The sequence below is a fragment of the Suricata suricatta genome, chromosome 10 (genome assembly GCF_006229205.1).
Source record: "Suricata suricatta isolate VVHF042 chromosome 10, meerkat_22Aug2017_6uvM2_HiC, whole genome shotgun sequence".
Lineage (NCBI taxonomy): Eukaryota > Metazoa > Chordata > Mammalia > Carnivora > Herpestidae > Suricata > Suricata suricatta.
Genome location: NC_043709.1, coordinates 65,684,117 through 65,700,513, shown reverse-complemented (window position 1 = coordinate 65,700,513; position 16,397 = coordinate 65,684,117). Strand labels below are relative to the sequence as shown.

The following is a 16,397-nucleotide window of genomic DNA, read 5'->3' as shown; positions in this document are numbered from 1 at the left end:
ATGCTAACAGAAGGGGGTAGCACATTGCCTCCTACTCATTCATGTGTCCATTTATTCAGCTACATTTATGGAATCCCTCCCTTTTCCCAGTCTGGTAGGAGCCCCAAAGGCAAAACAGAAATTTAAAACACACTACAATGGAAGCTTCATTTTACAATGTGGGGTGGTGCACATTTCTACCCTCCGGACAGAACAGCATGGTGAAGTTCCAGGAAGAACGTGTGAAAAACCTGACGCCTGAGCGGGCAATGGAAGAAGTGGTAGGAATTTGCTCAGTTGAGAAAACTGGGGGACATGCATATGCCTGACATGCACAGAAAAATGCACAGTGTGGGGCTCAGGGCTCAGAGGGTAGTCTGGGGATCCCTGTGCACCTCTGAGCCCCATTTAGGGACTTTGCAAGGTCAAAACTGCTTTCATAATAATACTAAGGATTGTCTGCCTTTTTACTCTCATTCTTTCACAAGGTACAGAGGAATTTTCTAGAGGTTCTATGATGTGTGATAGCGTAACAGATGGAATGCAAGACCAGATATGAGAATCTAGCTGCCTTCTGTTGAGCCAGACATTTAAGAGATTTGCAAACCTGTAAAACAATACCTTCTTGTCACTAAATTTGTTTTCCTTTGGAAAAAGTTTATTATTTTATTTTATTTTAAGTAGGCTTCACACCCAGTGTGGAGCCTAATGTGGAGCTTGAATTCATGACCCTGAGATCAAAACCCGAGCTGAGATCAAGAGTTGGACACTTAACCAGCTGAGCCACCCAGGCATCCATGGAAAAAGTCTATTTTTAATTAAAAAAATGTGTTATTTATGTTATCTTACATTCATTATCGTCATTTAAAATTTTTTTAGTTTAATAAATAGTTTAAAAATTTCTCAATTTAAATTTCCAACATGGCAAATTTGATAGGTATGACCCACGTAAACAGAATTTTCCTGGGGGGGGGTCCTCATTTTTAAAAAATATTTATTTTTGGAGAAGCGCAAGCAAGGAAGGGGCAGAGAGGGGGGACACAGGATTTGAAGCAGGTTCTGTGCTGTGCTGACAAAATGACAGCAGCAAGCCTGATGTGGGGCTCAATCTCATGAACCACGAGATTGTATCCTGAGCTGAAGCCAGACACTGAACCAACTGAGTCACCCAGGTGCCCCCGGGGTCCTTATTTTTAATAGTGGAAGAGGGTCCTAAGACCAAGACATTAAGAGCCACTGGCGGGGAGGTAGACCATCAAGGCATATGGTCAGAGAGCCGCAAGTGGTTGGACTTGGAAGTAGCTTGAGTTTCAACGTCTGGATAGTGAAACACGAGAGGCAGGCAGGCTGGATCATGGTGGGCTTTGGACTTTGCCAAAGGAGCAAGTGTCTAGTAGACACTGGTAAAGAAAGACCACAACTGAAGGAAGTTGGGGACAGTATTAACGGAATTCCATGAGTTTCAGATTTATGTGCCTACCTTCCCATCTCTTCCCCACACTTCTGTCTCCTGCAGGATGGTTTAGGTAGGCACTAGTTTTGGCTTATGAAGTCGCACACCCGCTCTCTGGTGGCCAGATGGCAGTGATGCCTTCCCCAGGCTCTAACAGCTATTTGAGGAGCAGGTGCCCACAAGTCCAGAGGCTGCGATCTGAAGGAGGGGCCAGAGAGTCCTTCTGGATGAGTGGTCAGAAGATGGGAGCAATGTCAGCTCCTAATGAAAACTTATTTGACCATCTCTCCACTCTGCAATATAGTAATAATGCCACCCAGCATGTGTGAGTCACGGCTATGTCCAGGTAGTGTGACAAGTTTTTTACACAGATTATATCACGCCAACAAACCTAGAAGTAGACACTATTTTGTTGCCATTCTATAGATGAAGATTCTGAGGCTCAAAACCATTAAGGAACTTGCCTGAATTCCCACAGGTAGCAGGTAGCAGAGCCGGGACAGGGACCCAGCAGTGTATGACATTGAATGTTCTACTTGACATCTACTTGGTGGCTTCTGCTTGTGCTGCTGGGAGATGGTCTGTTTGTAGGTCTGTCTTTTCCAATTGGACTGTACCTTTCGTGGGGGCAGTGACTGTCATTCATCTCTGTATCCCCAGCACTGAGCTCAGTGCTTGTATTTGAAAGCACTAAAGGGGACTGCACAACCAGGCTGGACCTCAGAGGGAAACTGGAGCCAGCATCAAACATGTCGAGAGGACGTAAGAGCTCAGCCTTGGGGGGGCACTTAGCTAAGGTGTATCAGATTCTCCCCTGGCTGTGACTCCAGAGGCAGTCTAGGAAGCCAGACAGCAGGTCCCTGGTCCATGCTGCTTGGTCCCTGGTCCCTGTAAACAGTACCAGGTGCCTCCAGCAGCAGGGAGTCAGAGCTTTGCTGGATCTGAGCCACTTTTACAGAGAGAAAGGCCGGGAGCAGGAGATAGAGGGAGGAGGAAGAGGCCAAGCAAGTTGCTCAAACCTGTCCCTGTAGGGCAGTAGCACCATCTAGTGGTGAAGCTCAAGATGACTGGAGAAAAAGCACTAGATTGTTCCTAGTTGGGGAGAGGCTGGGAACACCCTCCTGGAGGAGGGACCTTAGGGAACATTGCTGTCCCCCTCTAGAGAGCCAAACGGCAGGGGCTTTAAGCCTCCTGGCTTCTCTCTTGAGGCAGAGCAGCCCACTCTGAAAGGCCCTGCCTGGTTGTAGAAAATATGAAGAAACACCCCCAGTCCTATCTGCCCTTGGCTGAAAAAGCCACCTAGCTCAGGGGCCTGTTAAAGTCACACTCCTGGGGCACCTGGGTGGCTCAGTCGGTTAAGCCTCCGACTTCGGCTCAGGTCAGATCTCACGTTCATGGGTTCAAGCCCTGCGTCGGGCTCTGTGCTGACAGCCAGCTCAGAGCCTGGAGCCTGCTTCCAGTTCTGTGTCTCCTTCTCTCTCTGCCCCTCCCCCTCTCATGCTCTGTCTCTCACTGTATCAAAAATAAATAAAAGCATAAAAAAAATTAAAAAAAAAAGTCACACTCCTTTCCTGGAGACTGTCTGCATCCAATGACTAGCTGATGCAAGCATATGAGAGCCAGCTTCCTCACCCTAACTTGGGGCAATGTGAGGGGTTGTCCCAGTTTCAGAACTCCCCATACGGGTTAGCTGAGACTGTGATTGAGACCACACTGCAGCCCGACTTCTGCCTCTACCTGATCCTATGTGCTTCCCGGCCACCAAAGCTGGTGATCCTGAGACCTCTCTTCAATAAAGTCCCTGTACTTCATTCTACATGCAGAGTCCACTTCCCTGGCACCTGACTAGGCACACTCTCATATATCCTGTATGACATGTCTGAACATGGAGATTCAAAGCAGCTACTGCCCCACATGCCCCCTGGGCTCCTTGATCACTTGGAGCACAGATTCCTCCAGGAGCCTCACAGGCTTCTTGCCTGTACCGAGTACCAACCACCAGTAGGGCATCGGCAGGATAAGGCACTCCCTTGGCTATTCTGGGACACCACAGAGAACCTCCAAGGCACCCCAGCAGATGAAGCAGGCAACACCGACTGGAGGGCTCAGGCCGCTCCAGACAGGCCTGTTTGCTTGCACCCCCAGGGCTGAAGAAATCAATATTTCCTGGCACACCACTGACCTATTTATGCCACATAAAGCTCTGAGCTATCAACCCCAGGGCCTGTGTTTTCCCTTTTGGCCTCTTTTAAGGAGCAGACCTGTTCACAGCAGTCCGGTTGCAGCCTTGCTTGATGTACAAGGAAGCTAAGCTGTAGTTTTGGATAGTGGCTGTCTGCCCAACAGAGCAACAGAAGCCCATCACCCACGACTGGTACCAGGTAAGAATGCCTTGTGTAGAGCAGCACTTGTCCAAGAGACTGTTGTGCCACGAGGGAAATATCCTGACTCTGCACTGTCCATCCCCATAGCCCTGGGGCTACGGAGCACTGGAAATGTGGTAAGTGCAACCAAAGAGCAAAATGTCTACTTTTATTTGACTTCTAATGAATTTTAATTTCACCCGTCACCTCTGGCTATGTTCCTGAGCAGCACAGGTGTAGAACCAAAGCTTGCACTATGAGAACTTAAAATCGCTTTATCCTAACCATTAGGTCTTTGGGGAGGGGAGTGGCATTCCTCTGTTTATTGTAACACACAGCCTTGGAGACTGTGGATTCCTCTAGATCATCCATAAAACGCTCAATCAGATTCTCATAACAGTTCTCAAGAACTTCCTCTTCACATTTCTCCAGCCAGAGACATCTCCTTTTATGTAGTTGTTGATTTCCTTCTCGAAGCCCATTCATCTTTCGTGACAAAATAGCCTTTAAGCTCTATCCCTGATTCTTCTCCTCCTGTCCCATCCCATGGTGACACACTCCAGCCTTTTGTTTGACATTGTTTCAGATACTTCTGAAAAATTAAAGTAAAATCACATCTATAGGTTCCTAGACTAACAGACTTACCCTAAAACAAACGCACGGATTGAGCCTGATTTCCCCATTCCCAGATCACAGCGCTGTGTCTTTGGTCGGTTGTCTTTGCTTGCTGTGTTTAGGGGTGCTGCCTTTATCCTAAACCACGTGCTTTCTGCAAGTGGAGCACTGTTTGATCCATCACCGCTGATTTCCCCTTGTCAGGGCCCACTTTAGGAGTGGGAAAGTCCCTTACATCCTCTCTAGTGGAGAGTTGGCAAGACTGTAATTTGTGGGGCTCCTTAACTCAGTGGGAAGCAGAATAGTGCTGCAGTTAATTAGTGGCTTATGGAGCCAGCTGCCAAGGGTTCGAATTCCATCTCTGTCACTTACCATCAGTGTGGATTTAGGCAAGTTAACCCTTCTGTCAGATGGGGTTCACAGTTATCCATCTCCCTGAGGGTTTGTGTAAGGATAAAGCAAGTTATTTTGCATAAGGCATTTATTTACAGTAGTTCTTGCCACAAAGTAAGTGGTGTGTAAGTATAAGCCATTGTATTCCCATAGGCAAAACTTTCTTCATTGGTTTATTTGACAAATTTCTGGTAAATTGTAACTGCCTTGGAAATCACTCAAGAGGCACTCTTTAAACTCTTCTTTTGCTCCTTAATTCCTCGCACCAGATCGGTCTTACATTCCACGCTTCTCTGTTGGCCTCCCTTGGATTCTTCAACTTGCTTCCAGATAGCCAGCAGGATTTTCCCATCTCCCAGAATCTTGTGTCTTTGGCATTCTGGTGCCCACTTCCCAGCATTTCCAATAATATACTTTAAATGTTTTAGATCTATAAATGTCTACCTTCATTCTCATATTCTAAAACAGTAGGTGATAATATTTTCTCCCAATTAAATCCTGTGAAGCCTCACTTTTCCTCCAGTCTTTTCTTCCCCTACTCCTAGACTTCCTTTTGGTAGTGAGCTGGTGCTGTGGGCTCCAGGGATGAGGGTCTGGCATTTTCACGGTGTCTGGTCGGGTGCCCTGGAGAAGGCAGGGGGAGAGGGAGAACTGGGAAGGTAGAGGCATTACAAAGACAAATGCACTTTATTGATATGGCAACAGTATTATACAGAGCTGAGGCAGAGACCCCATCGGGCCAGGGCCACATTAGGGGTGGGGGGTCTGATTCACATTGAGACACAAGTTGAGGTGTCCCTCCTCATCCTCCTCCTGATGGATCAGCAGGGTGACAACTCAAGGAAGGAAGGCAGGGGTCCAGGATCTAGGTTTGCTGTCTAAAATCCAGACCTTCTCCTAAGGGACCAGGTCAGCCTTTAGGGCTCTGAGCTTCAGTGTGGTTTGTGAATAGAGCCCTGGGTGGGGGGTCCACAGTCCAGGCCAGCTCTGGAACCCTAACTAGCTGTCTAAGCTTGGCTGGCCACACTTCCTTCTAAATGTCCATTTTCCTTAGCAAGGGAGTTGAACTAGTGTAGTAAATTTTAAGCCTTTTTTTTCCCACTGACTAGCATGTTAGACCAATGTCTTCTGCAGAATCAAACAAGGCTCTCTCCCTAATTTGTAAAATAACAGCAAGGACAATACCAATAATAGGTGTATAGAAATTTTACAAGGTTAAGCGTTTCTCCCCAAAATATCTTCTAATCAGTGGTGTGTACTACTAGCTACATTCAAATGTAGTACAAAATGGAGTCTGATTCTGGAAGCCACTCAGCTAATAAATGTCAGACTTGGCCATACAGATGGTATTGTGGGGTAAGAAATGTGGCTGTCAGATGTTTCTCCACTGGAAGAAACACTGGGTCTGCTGGACATGATGGTGCTCGCAACTGTAAGTCTGATTGCTCCCAGGCTCTCAGAGAACAACAGAGGACAGAGGCAGCATTGACTGACAAGAGTTACCCCCCCCCACCATTGAGACCTCAAATGTGGCTGTGCTCCCCAAACTCAAGCAATGATCCGAGGGACCCTCTCTGACTCCTGGAAGAATCCTGTCTGCAGTGGTCTCACACCCTTACAACTCATGCATCCAGGGACCCCACCCAGAGTAAACAGAACAAGAGCCCCCACCTCCTGGGCTGGGCTAGCTCTGGAAGGGAAAATGGGGTTGGAAGTTAGGCTCCCCCACCCCTTCCGGATTTGGGGGGGGTGGTGGAGTGAGAATAAGAAGGGAACCAGCCCCACATGACCCCACCCCTAGGTGTTCCCTCTGCCTAGTCCCAGCTGCCAGCTGGCTCTCCATCCTCCCACAGCGAGGTGTTGGAACACAGCTTTTGGGTCTCTGGGGGATGGCAGCCTTGGAACTATACCCAGATAGGTGGGGGGAGAGTGTGGTCTGAGCTCTTGGGGTCTGTCTGTGGGTTCTTCTCTTCCAGGTGGAAAAGAATAGCCCCACTGGCTAGCAGAGGGGTACTGCTTCTCCAGACCACGCAGTATTTGGAAAGGTGCCCCCATCTCTGCATCCCACTTGACCATCCTTGGTGAGGCTCCTCCAGCACCCATGGCTTCTGGTTCTCTCTCCTGGGTGGGAGGTAAGGCACTGGCAGGGTGAGGATAAGGATGCTGCTAGGTACTTCTCTGCACCCTGGGGACATCTCAGCCTTGCCACATGGATCAGTGGAAGGAAAGCTCTCGACTTGACCAACCTGTTAGATCTAGGTCAAGGAGCCATGGGCTTGAAGACAAGGACAGCTGTGGCCACTATCTACTACCCTCCCATGAGGCTGAGTTTGCTTGTCCCCTACCTCCTGGGCCCTGCTCTCTCTCTCCTTGGGCATCTCAGCAGGTGAGCTCTGGGCTGGTGGGCCCCTGCCATGAGGAGAAAGCCCATTGTAACATGGTTACTTCCAGGGAGATTGTTACCATAGCAATGGGATGAAGGTGGGCATTGAAGTGTCAGACAAGTGCCCTTTGGCCAACAGAGAGGAGTAGGGGAGGTTGTGACCTTTGTCACCTTGTTTTTGGTCATCCTTGGCAGTGAGTGTCCTGGACAGGCCAGGGGGGATGGCAAAGGGAGAAGCCCCCACCATGGCACACTGCCCAGGACAAAACAGCCCAGACTGGCAGTAGGCTGAGATGGGGGTGAGGGTGGGGGCTATTTATGTACCGTGGGTGTGGCAGGGGGAAGGGAACCCCCACTAGGCTCTGGACGTGGGGGCCTGGAGTGGGGGGAGGTACAGGTATCTCTGTCCCTGAGGAATGGGTGTGTTGCTCCTGCCCGACTGACCCCTTGGCATTGGCCAGCAGCCACTTTTGGAGCAGTAGGGACATCCCTGGGCAAGGTTCCACCTCCAGCCTCTGTCTTCTGCCCTCATTTGAGTTTCTTTGTCAAATAAACAGCAACTCCTCACCACTGAGGTCCCAAGGGTCTGGGGCAGCCTATGGTCCTCAGGAAAGGGAGACCTCATGTTAGGTTGGGCAGGAGACACGAGTGGCTGGGGAGGGAGGGGAGGTGGGGGAGGAGGGGCTGAACTCCAGACGGGGTGGGAAGGGCTGCCAGGCAGCAGCTTGCCCCAGGCCAGGGCACAGGGCCCCAGAGGAGCAGCCCCACCTGGATTCCCCTGCTGGCCACCCTAGTCAGGAAATCTCGTTGCCAAACACCTCCAGCACCAGCGGTGTGAGCTTCATGCTGCACTCAGGCTGGAAGGAGAGGCAGCGGTACTGCTTGGAGTGCTCCTCATTGAGGCTACGCAGGTCAGCCAGCTTCTGGATCATCTTGGCATAGAGCAGGTGGCTACCGGGGGGTGGGTGGCGGCAGCGGATGTAAGTCTGCAATGTGTTGGACAGGCGGTCCTGGATGGCCTCAACCAGCGCAGCATCCTGCACGCCGGGACGGTCTGTGAGCACAGGGAGACAGGGGGAGAAGGCATGGGAGCTCTGAGCCAGGTCCCGTAATATTCAGTCTCTCCACTACCCCTATGTCCAGACAGACACCCAAACTTAGCATCCTCTTAGGTCACTCCTGTATGGCTGCTGACCTGGGATACCATGATCCTCCCTAAAGCCTCTCAATCACTTCCTGTTGCATTTAGGATCAAGTTCCAGTCCCATCTGGCCCCATCTTCAGCTCAACTCTCTCCCTCCATCTTTACGCTCCATTTTTCCATCAGTATCCTGATGTGTCAAGCTCTCTGGCTTCCAGACTTCGCGTTTGTGTTCCCTCTGCCTGGAACTTAGCTCTTGTATCTTTGGCTCTTTACTGATTCTTCAGGTTTTCCTCAAGAAGGCCATTTCTAGTAATGACCCCTTACCTCCATGCCCTAGACAACATCAAGTTCTCTCCTTCTATTATGCCCTGCTAAAGTATCACACATTTATTTTTTAAACTTTCATCACATTAAGATTAATCATTGAATACTAATTGTTTAATCTCCTCCCTCACTTCATGGAAGAGAAATCTGTGTCCTGCTGGCTGCTGAATCCCTATGCCCAGCACAGTGTCTGGTACCTAGCAGGTGCTCAATCATTGCTGAGCGTATGAATGAATGAGTGAGTGAGTGAGTGAGTGAATGCTGGGTGGGCAGGGAGAAGGGAAGCCATGTCCGTGGGTCCCCAGCCCATCTCTGAGCAGAGGCCACTTGCTTGTTCCCTCAACCTAGTCCAGACCAAGGCAGCCTGGTCTCATCACCAATATAATATCCCCAGGACCACAATGCCTCTTCCTCAGCCTCTCTCTCTTTACCCACCACAACAAACAGAAAAGCTCACGGGCCACAGCACACTGCCTTCAATATCAGGCAGGTAAACTTTCTAGGCAGAAGCATCTATAAGCTCCAAGTTTTTGTACCCAACCCCACAGAGGATTTCAAGTAGGTCTGCAAAGTTCAGTCCAATTCACACAAAAGCAGAACCTGTGTATTGGGAATATTCAGACCTGCCTGTTACCTGAGAAAACCCATCTATATCATTCCTCAGAGTCCCACTTGTGAATCACCTATGGTCTCAGGGCCCAGGGCAGTAACGGACCCCTTAATATACACACATTGTATGGTCTGTGTAAAGTGGGCATTTCCTCATCTGTCTCTCCTTCTGCTCACTCCTCCCTCCAGACTGCCCTGCTGGCCCTCAGCAGGGCTCAGTACTTCCTATCCCCAATTCCCAGGTTCCTGAGCTCCCCACTGCTGGGCCCCATACCTGGGGAGACAATGCAGATGGCCATGAGCAGGACATGCTCCTCCTCATGCAAGTTCAGCTTCTTCAGCCCCACCTGGAACTTGATGAGGGGCTCAATCAGCTCCAGGCTGTGTCCAGCTATGAGAGAGATGGTCGGATTCTGTGGGCAGAGCTGAGGAGCCACCCACCCAAACCACCCTACCCCACCCCCAACCCAGACTAGGCCTGCCTCTTACCCTTCTCTCCCTGTTGCTGCCTAGCGCCCTCTCATGTGCCTGATCAGGGCTCATGACCCCAGGAAGGGCAGAGCCAGAGTCTGGGAACTGGAGACGGTAGAGGCAGAGCCCGAATGTACCTTTGGTCACATCACTGATGCGGTACTTATAGTCCTGGCTGCCACAAGTCCAGGACATGTCATCCATGACGAAGGACTGGTTAGAGCGCAACATGATGACCTCGATGGCACTTGACTTCAGCAGCACAATCTGGTCCTCAGAAGTGAGGTCTCTGCCAGGGAGGGCAGGAAGGAGTCAGGTTACTGGTCAAGGACTTCAAGCCATGCAAATCAGTGTAGTGTTTTGACGGGTGCCTGCCAGGTGACCCACATGTGCCCTGGGTCCTTCATTGAGGAGCCTGTAGCCTGATTGGAAAGAAAAAAAACTGTCTCTTGAGGGAGAACAACTCAAGCCAGTGTTTGTTCACCAAAGCTGAAAGTAAATTAGCTCAGTTCCTAAGGCAAGAGAACCCAGCGATGCACCAGTGCCTCCCAGGCCTATGCAGCCAGAGCTATGACGAAGCTGTGAGGGTTAGAGCATGAATGTGGAGGTCTGAGGAGGTGTGTGGCCATGGTCATCTTCAACGTTACTTATGTCCTCTGGTCCTTCTCAAAAGTAAAGCTCAGCCAACTCAGTCTCTTGAGCCTTTGACTTCCTTCCCATTACCACCAGGACTGCTCTGGTTCAGAACTCCATTATCTTTTTCAGTTGCCTCTTATCAGAACTCTAGAATCAAGTCCTTCTCATTCCATGTTTCTTATTGCTGCTGCAGGGAAATACCACCAGTGTGCCTGTGCACCTCATTACTTCTCAACCCCCTCAGGATCAAGCCCATACTCCATCACTTGGCTCCAACCCATCTTTCCAGCCCTCCTCCCTTCACAAACTGCAACCCTCCATTCTAGCGACTTCAGTCTACTCCACATTCAATGTTGTGTGTTCTCATGCCACCTTGCCTTCGGGCGTGGGACAGCTCCAGCAATAATAAACTTCTTTTACTGCTCCACCTCATCATCCTGACTTTGAACCTGGTGAGGTCTCCCTCAGTGCTCTCCACCCCCTGGTTACCTTCAGAAGCATTAGAGCCATTTCTTCACTGCCTGCAGCGTATGCTCCTACTTTGCTCTTTCCACTTCAGCTCTGCTCTTCATATGTTTGTGTGTGGTTCTCACCCACAAGCTACTTGAGGGCGAGCACCACTTCCCAACTACCTTAGCATTGCCCACACCATGATTATTGAGCTCTGAGCACAACAAGAAGGTCACGTATTTACATACTGATGAGTAAGAGGCCAATGACTGGTTCTACTATTCTGAATCATGAGCTGGGCTTGCCTGAACAATGACAAGGAAAAAGCAGCACCCACAAACCAATTTGCTTTCAGTTTTCCCCCCTTTTCTCTTCCTGACTGTATATTTCCACCTAGATATCTTGTGAGAAGGTGGTCATCTCTCCCTGGCTATGCTCTGGTATGTGGAAAAGTGGGAAGCAGATGTTAACTGATGAGAGTTCTACATCAACAGGTGATAGATGATGGTTAGGATGGCTGCAAAGGGTCTGCATTGAAAAAAAAATCTCAAGGTGCTAGAGTTGGAAGACCCCTCGTGGAGCCTGTGTGATCCAGTTTGTTCTTCAGCATTCCTGACAGATGCAGGATCCTTCCAGGGTCAGGGAGCTCATGGTCTCTGGATACAGCCATAGGTTGTTAGCTCCTGGGTTAATAGCTTCTTCCTCTCTGGAGCTATACCCACAGCAGGACACCCTCATCCATAGCTTGTAGTTCTGTCCTCTCAAGGAACACAGAACTGGACCTCTCCATTAGGCATGGGACTTCCTTTAACTATGTAAGGAAAGTTAGTCTGTGCCCCTGTGTCTTCTCCAGGACAGACAGCCACGATGACATGGAGTCTAGGCATCTCACCATCCTTGTCACTTTTCTCTTGATGCTCCACCCACAGTTTGGAAATAAAAACTAAAGTCTCATTTTGGTTTTAACTCATGAGACAATAAAAGATGCTCAGGATTAAATCTTGGAAAGTACAGGAAAAATATCAAAGTGAGTAAAAATTGTTCTATAACCACAATGACCATTTTGGTGTATTTCCTTCCTATCTTCTTTTTATGAAGATATCTCTTTTTACTTATTTTTATTTTTTTAATGTTTATTTATATATTTTAAGAGAGAGAGAGAGCATGCACGAGCTGGGAAGGGGCAGAGAGAGGGAGAGAGAGAATCCCAAGCAGGCTCCACATTGTCAGTACAGAGCCCAACTCAGGGCTCAATCCCACCCACTGTGAGATCATGACCTGAGCCAAAATCAAGAGTCAGATGCTTAACTGATGGAGCCACCCAGGTGCCCCTGCAAATATCTCTTTTTAAAACATACTTGAGTTCATAGTAATTCTGTGTCCCATTTCCTATACCACGAGCATTTCTGTAGCCCAGTTCATAATGAGTTGCATAAGATTATATGTTATCAACATACTACAATTTATTTAATTGGTCTCCCATCCACCTGTTTTTTGGACATTTTTGTTGCTTCTAATTTTTGCTATTAACAGTAATTCTGTGAGGCACATTTTTTTGTACATAACCTTTTGTTCAACGGCCCACTCGAAATAGATGGCCAGAAGTGAACAAACTTCCCATATAAGTCTTGCCAGAGAGAGTTTGGTGGCACCCTGCCTATTGTCATCGAGGCACACTGCTTCTATGAAAGCAAACCTACAACAACCTCAAATTACAGCCTAGAAATCCAGGGACTTGCTAAGTGTGATTCATAGCCAGAAGTGGGGATGGTGGTGGGTGGAATACAGATGGAAATAAAGGGGAAATCATTAAGAGATCTCGTTTCTGCTCTCTCCTCTCCTGACCTGTGTCATATGTATACCCGGATCAGTTTTCACACCAGTGGCTGGCCACTTCTGGGCACCTTCAAGGTGCTCTGGAGACCTGCTGTCTCATCTTTCCCACCCCGGGCAGAGCCCGGCCCCTCCCTGCTTGCATTCCCACAGCATCTCCAGCAGGCGTATCTTGTCTCTTATCTCTGCACAGCAATTGTCTCAGCGTCTATCTCTTCCATCAGACACTGAACCCCGAAGGCTAGGAACTATGTTCTAGTCAACCTGTATCCCTCACAGGAAGAAAGCTATTTGTTACAGAGATGAACAAGGAATACAGAACAGAGGGCATAGGAAGAGGGATGCACTATGACCCCAGGCCTTTGACCCAGGAAGGATCCCCTGGGAATAGAAATGACAGTGAGGTCAAAGGCTTTTTGCCCAGAAGGCTGGGTCCCAGCTGGTTTGGCCTGGTCCCTCTTATACCTCTTGGCAATGAAACCTGGCCTTGGCTCTCAGATCCAAGATGGCTCTCAGATCCTTGGCTCTCAGATCCAAGATGGCTCCTGGACATTTGGATGCTGCTCCTGATACCACTTCCTCCATGCCTTGCTTTTGAAGTGCTGAGGGAGGGAGGTTTGTGGGGTGCAGACAGAGAGGCTGAGGGAGTGGAGGTGAGAAGCAGGAGCATGGCCAAGGCCACATCACAGTGCACTTTGCACTCTGCACACCCATTCAGTCCCCACCCCACTTTGGTCACAAGTCTGCACTGGAGTCTCAGCCTGGCCCCTCCATCCCCCTGCACTTACCCACACAGAAGTCTCACTCTGCCCTCCCCACACCCTCCACCCCTGCCTACAGGCAACAGGATCAAAGCCACCAGGATGTAGCCATAGTTCTCTCACTTCTTGGGAAAAAGGAATCCCTTAAGCACAGAAAGCAGCAAGCTAGAGACCCACCTGGGTCCCACCAAAGTCTGGGAGTATCCACATCAGTGACCCTCCTCCTTGCCCTCAGAGTTCTTGCCAAGGCCTGCTCCATTTTTATTGGAACACCTTCCATTCTGAGATTTCTTTTTTTTTTTAATTTATTTATTTTGAGAGGGGGAGGGAGAGGCAGAGAGACACAAAGAGAGAGAATCCCAAACAGGTTCCATGATCTCAGCAGAGAAATCAACTTGGGGCTTGAACTTATGTACCATGAGATCATGACCTGGGTGGAAATCAAGAGTCGGATGCTCAATTGCCTGAGCCCCCAGGTGCCCCTCATGCTGAGATTTCTTAAGTCAGTCTGAAGAGAGAAGCCAACCCAAGCAGGTGTAGGATCAATGTAACTGAATTTGGATCAATAGCTGGGTTGATTCAATGTCTGCTCCTCCATACCTTACTGTGGCCATGAATGCAGGGCTAGACTAGGGAACTCTGGAAAATGAGCCTGGATATGGAAAGACGGGGGCGGACTTCAACTCATTCTTGGAGAAAGACATCAAGGGGCGGGTCATGCTATTTGTGTCAGGACATATGTGGCAAGAGTAAGGGATGGAGGTCAAGGGCATGGGGGTAAAATGGGGGCTTGGGTTGCTTACTGCAAGGGGCTGCATTGGGGTCATCTGGTTCAATGGATGGCTTTTTTTTTTTTTTTAGGATAGTTTCCCCATGTGTGCAACCCCAGCCACCACTCAGAATCAGCAAGCGTGAGCATTGACCTTCAAGGGTACTCTTCTCCAGCTCCCCGCCAGCCTAGGAAAGAGGAGTACTGTGCACACGGCTTCCTGGAACCAGGGTGGAAGCCAGGTGCTACCATGTACACATCGGCACCTTGAAGTGCCTTTGTCTCTAGCTGTTTATACAAAACAAGACTCTGGAACAGAGAGAGTTTGCAAACACTACCTTGAAGCGTGTAGGAGGGAGCTGGAACTCCCAGGAAGTGGAATGTGCTGTCAGTTCCAAGGAAAGCCTCTGGAGGGTAAATCCCAGGCCCAGTGCAGCTCACAGGTGACACTTGGCAGTTCATTCCTGCCAGATGCCACAGTGGCCCTTGATTGTTCAGCAACCAAAATGTGCAATGCAGTAAGGATGTCTCAAGGGTGTCTCCTTGCATTAAGGGCATTTAATGCTTTTCTCTTTACAATTTTCACATTCCTTCCCAGGGAAGAGCATAGGAGGGCCCCTGGTATCTGAGTTGCCTAGTGGCATAAAATAACACAGAGCCAGCTGTCTCAGGGCCGATACAAACTGGGAAGAACCGTCTTTGGCTCTGTGAATTATCACCATCTAGCTGGCAATATAGTCATTTAGACAAGTAGCCGATGGCACCTTTGCATGGCGGAGAGATTCCCAAAACAATGAATCGCATGTCACATTAGTTTCCATCCAGAGCTTGCCAACGTCAAATAATTCTGGGCTCCCAGAATTGCAGCACTGAATCTGAGCATTGGCGTCTAGAGAGCATCCAAGGCCCCTTCTGCTGCAATTGCAATTATTGATCCTGGAACTGATACTCATAGTATTTGCTGGTGATCTCTTTCTTTCTCTCCACCACATTGTATATGTATTGCATGGCAATGCTCTAAATGATATAAATCATATGTCAATATAGATATAACCAGCTCCCCACATTCTACTGAAAGTGTCAACGCTCCATTATTTTAAGAATATTTAATACTGCACAGCCATTGAAATATAAGTATATGTACCATTATTACCAAAACAATAAAACAGTTGAATGAATGAAATTTGTATCAATGAATCTGTAACAGAGGATCTTTACTCCAGTAGAACTCCTCAGACCTAGCTGTTTTGGCAAAAGGTCTCAGTTATGGTTAGGAAAAGGCCTTTTCTTGGAAATTTGGGTGAAGGAGGCCCAAGTCATGTGTGCCAGGAAAACTTTCTCCCTCTGGGATCCAGAAATTATTTCACAAGTCTCCTTGCCCAACCCTTTCTCCTCTCTATGGCTTCATTTGGGTGTCAGCATTGGGCGTGAAGAATTAACGGAGGTTTAATTTAAAGGGTTAACATGAGAGTTAGACTCAAGCCAGCTGGAGTGGACATGGCAGTGCACTTGGAATTCTAGACCATGGCTCTGACACATACTGGTTCTAATACTAGAAAATGATCTTGGCTGGCCACTGACCATCTCTGGACTTCTGTTCTGTCATCCAGAAACTGTGGGGTATGGAAAGCTGTCCAGCGCTGGCCTGCTGAGTGATGCCAGATGGGCTGTACTTCCCAGAGGTCCTGATACAGGAGGTCTAGGATAGGGTCTGAGTCTCTCTTCTAGGAATCAGTGGATTGACCTCTATGACTTCTTATAGCTCAGTCTAGGATTCTGACTCTTTTTACCTGAACCCTGGAATCATCTTGGCAAAGCCGATGACCTTTTGGATGCTGTAACTGACCAGGTCAGCCAGGTGGGGCAGCATGGAGAGCTGGGACAGGTCCAGGGTCACAGAAGGGTCATCTGAGTCTTCTTCCCTCAGATCCAGATTGGGGAAGCTGGTCGACTCCATCACATCTGAGGAAGGATGAGGAAAGAGAAAGAGCTACTTAGGGTTACTTGAGCCAGACACCCTCCTACTTGGCCTTGTGAGGACCTCCTGTGCCCTAGCAGCAGGGCTAGCCAGGAATCCCATAGTGACTGCCTCTTTCCAAGGTCACGCTTCAGCCCAGGCTTCCCTCTAGAATTCCCCTTGGGAATCCTAGGAACTTGGAAAAGAAACTTGAAGAAAAAAAACTTTCAGGCAGAGTAAGGCAATGAAATCAAAGA

General features: G+C 48.9%; 1 protein-coding gene across 1 annotated transcript in view; it reads right to left on the bottom strand.

Moving 5' to 3' along the window:
- Nucleotides 1-5,471: 5,471 nt before the first annotated feature.
- Nucleotides 5,472-16,397, bottom strand: part of VDR (vitamin D receptor) — a 32,356-nt gene continuing 21,430 nt past the window's right edge. Inside the window, exons 5-8 of the mRNA XM_029955941.1 lie at nucleotides 15,974-16,145; nucleotides 9,872-10,023; nucleotides 9,538-9,654; nucleotides 5,472-8,240 (exon numbers count right to left, since the gene is read on the bottom strand). Of these exons, the coding sequence (XP_029811801.1) occupies nucleotides 7,981-8,240; nucleotides 9,538-9,654; nucleotides 9,872-10,023; nucleotides 15,974-16,145 (701 nt within the window). The 3' untranslated portion in view covers nucleotides 5,472-7,980. The remainder of the gene's footprint in view (nucleotides 8,241-9,537; nucleotides 9,655-9,871; nucleotides 10,024-15,973; nucleotides 16,146-16,397) is intronic.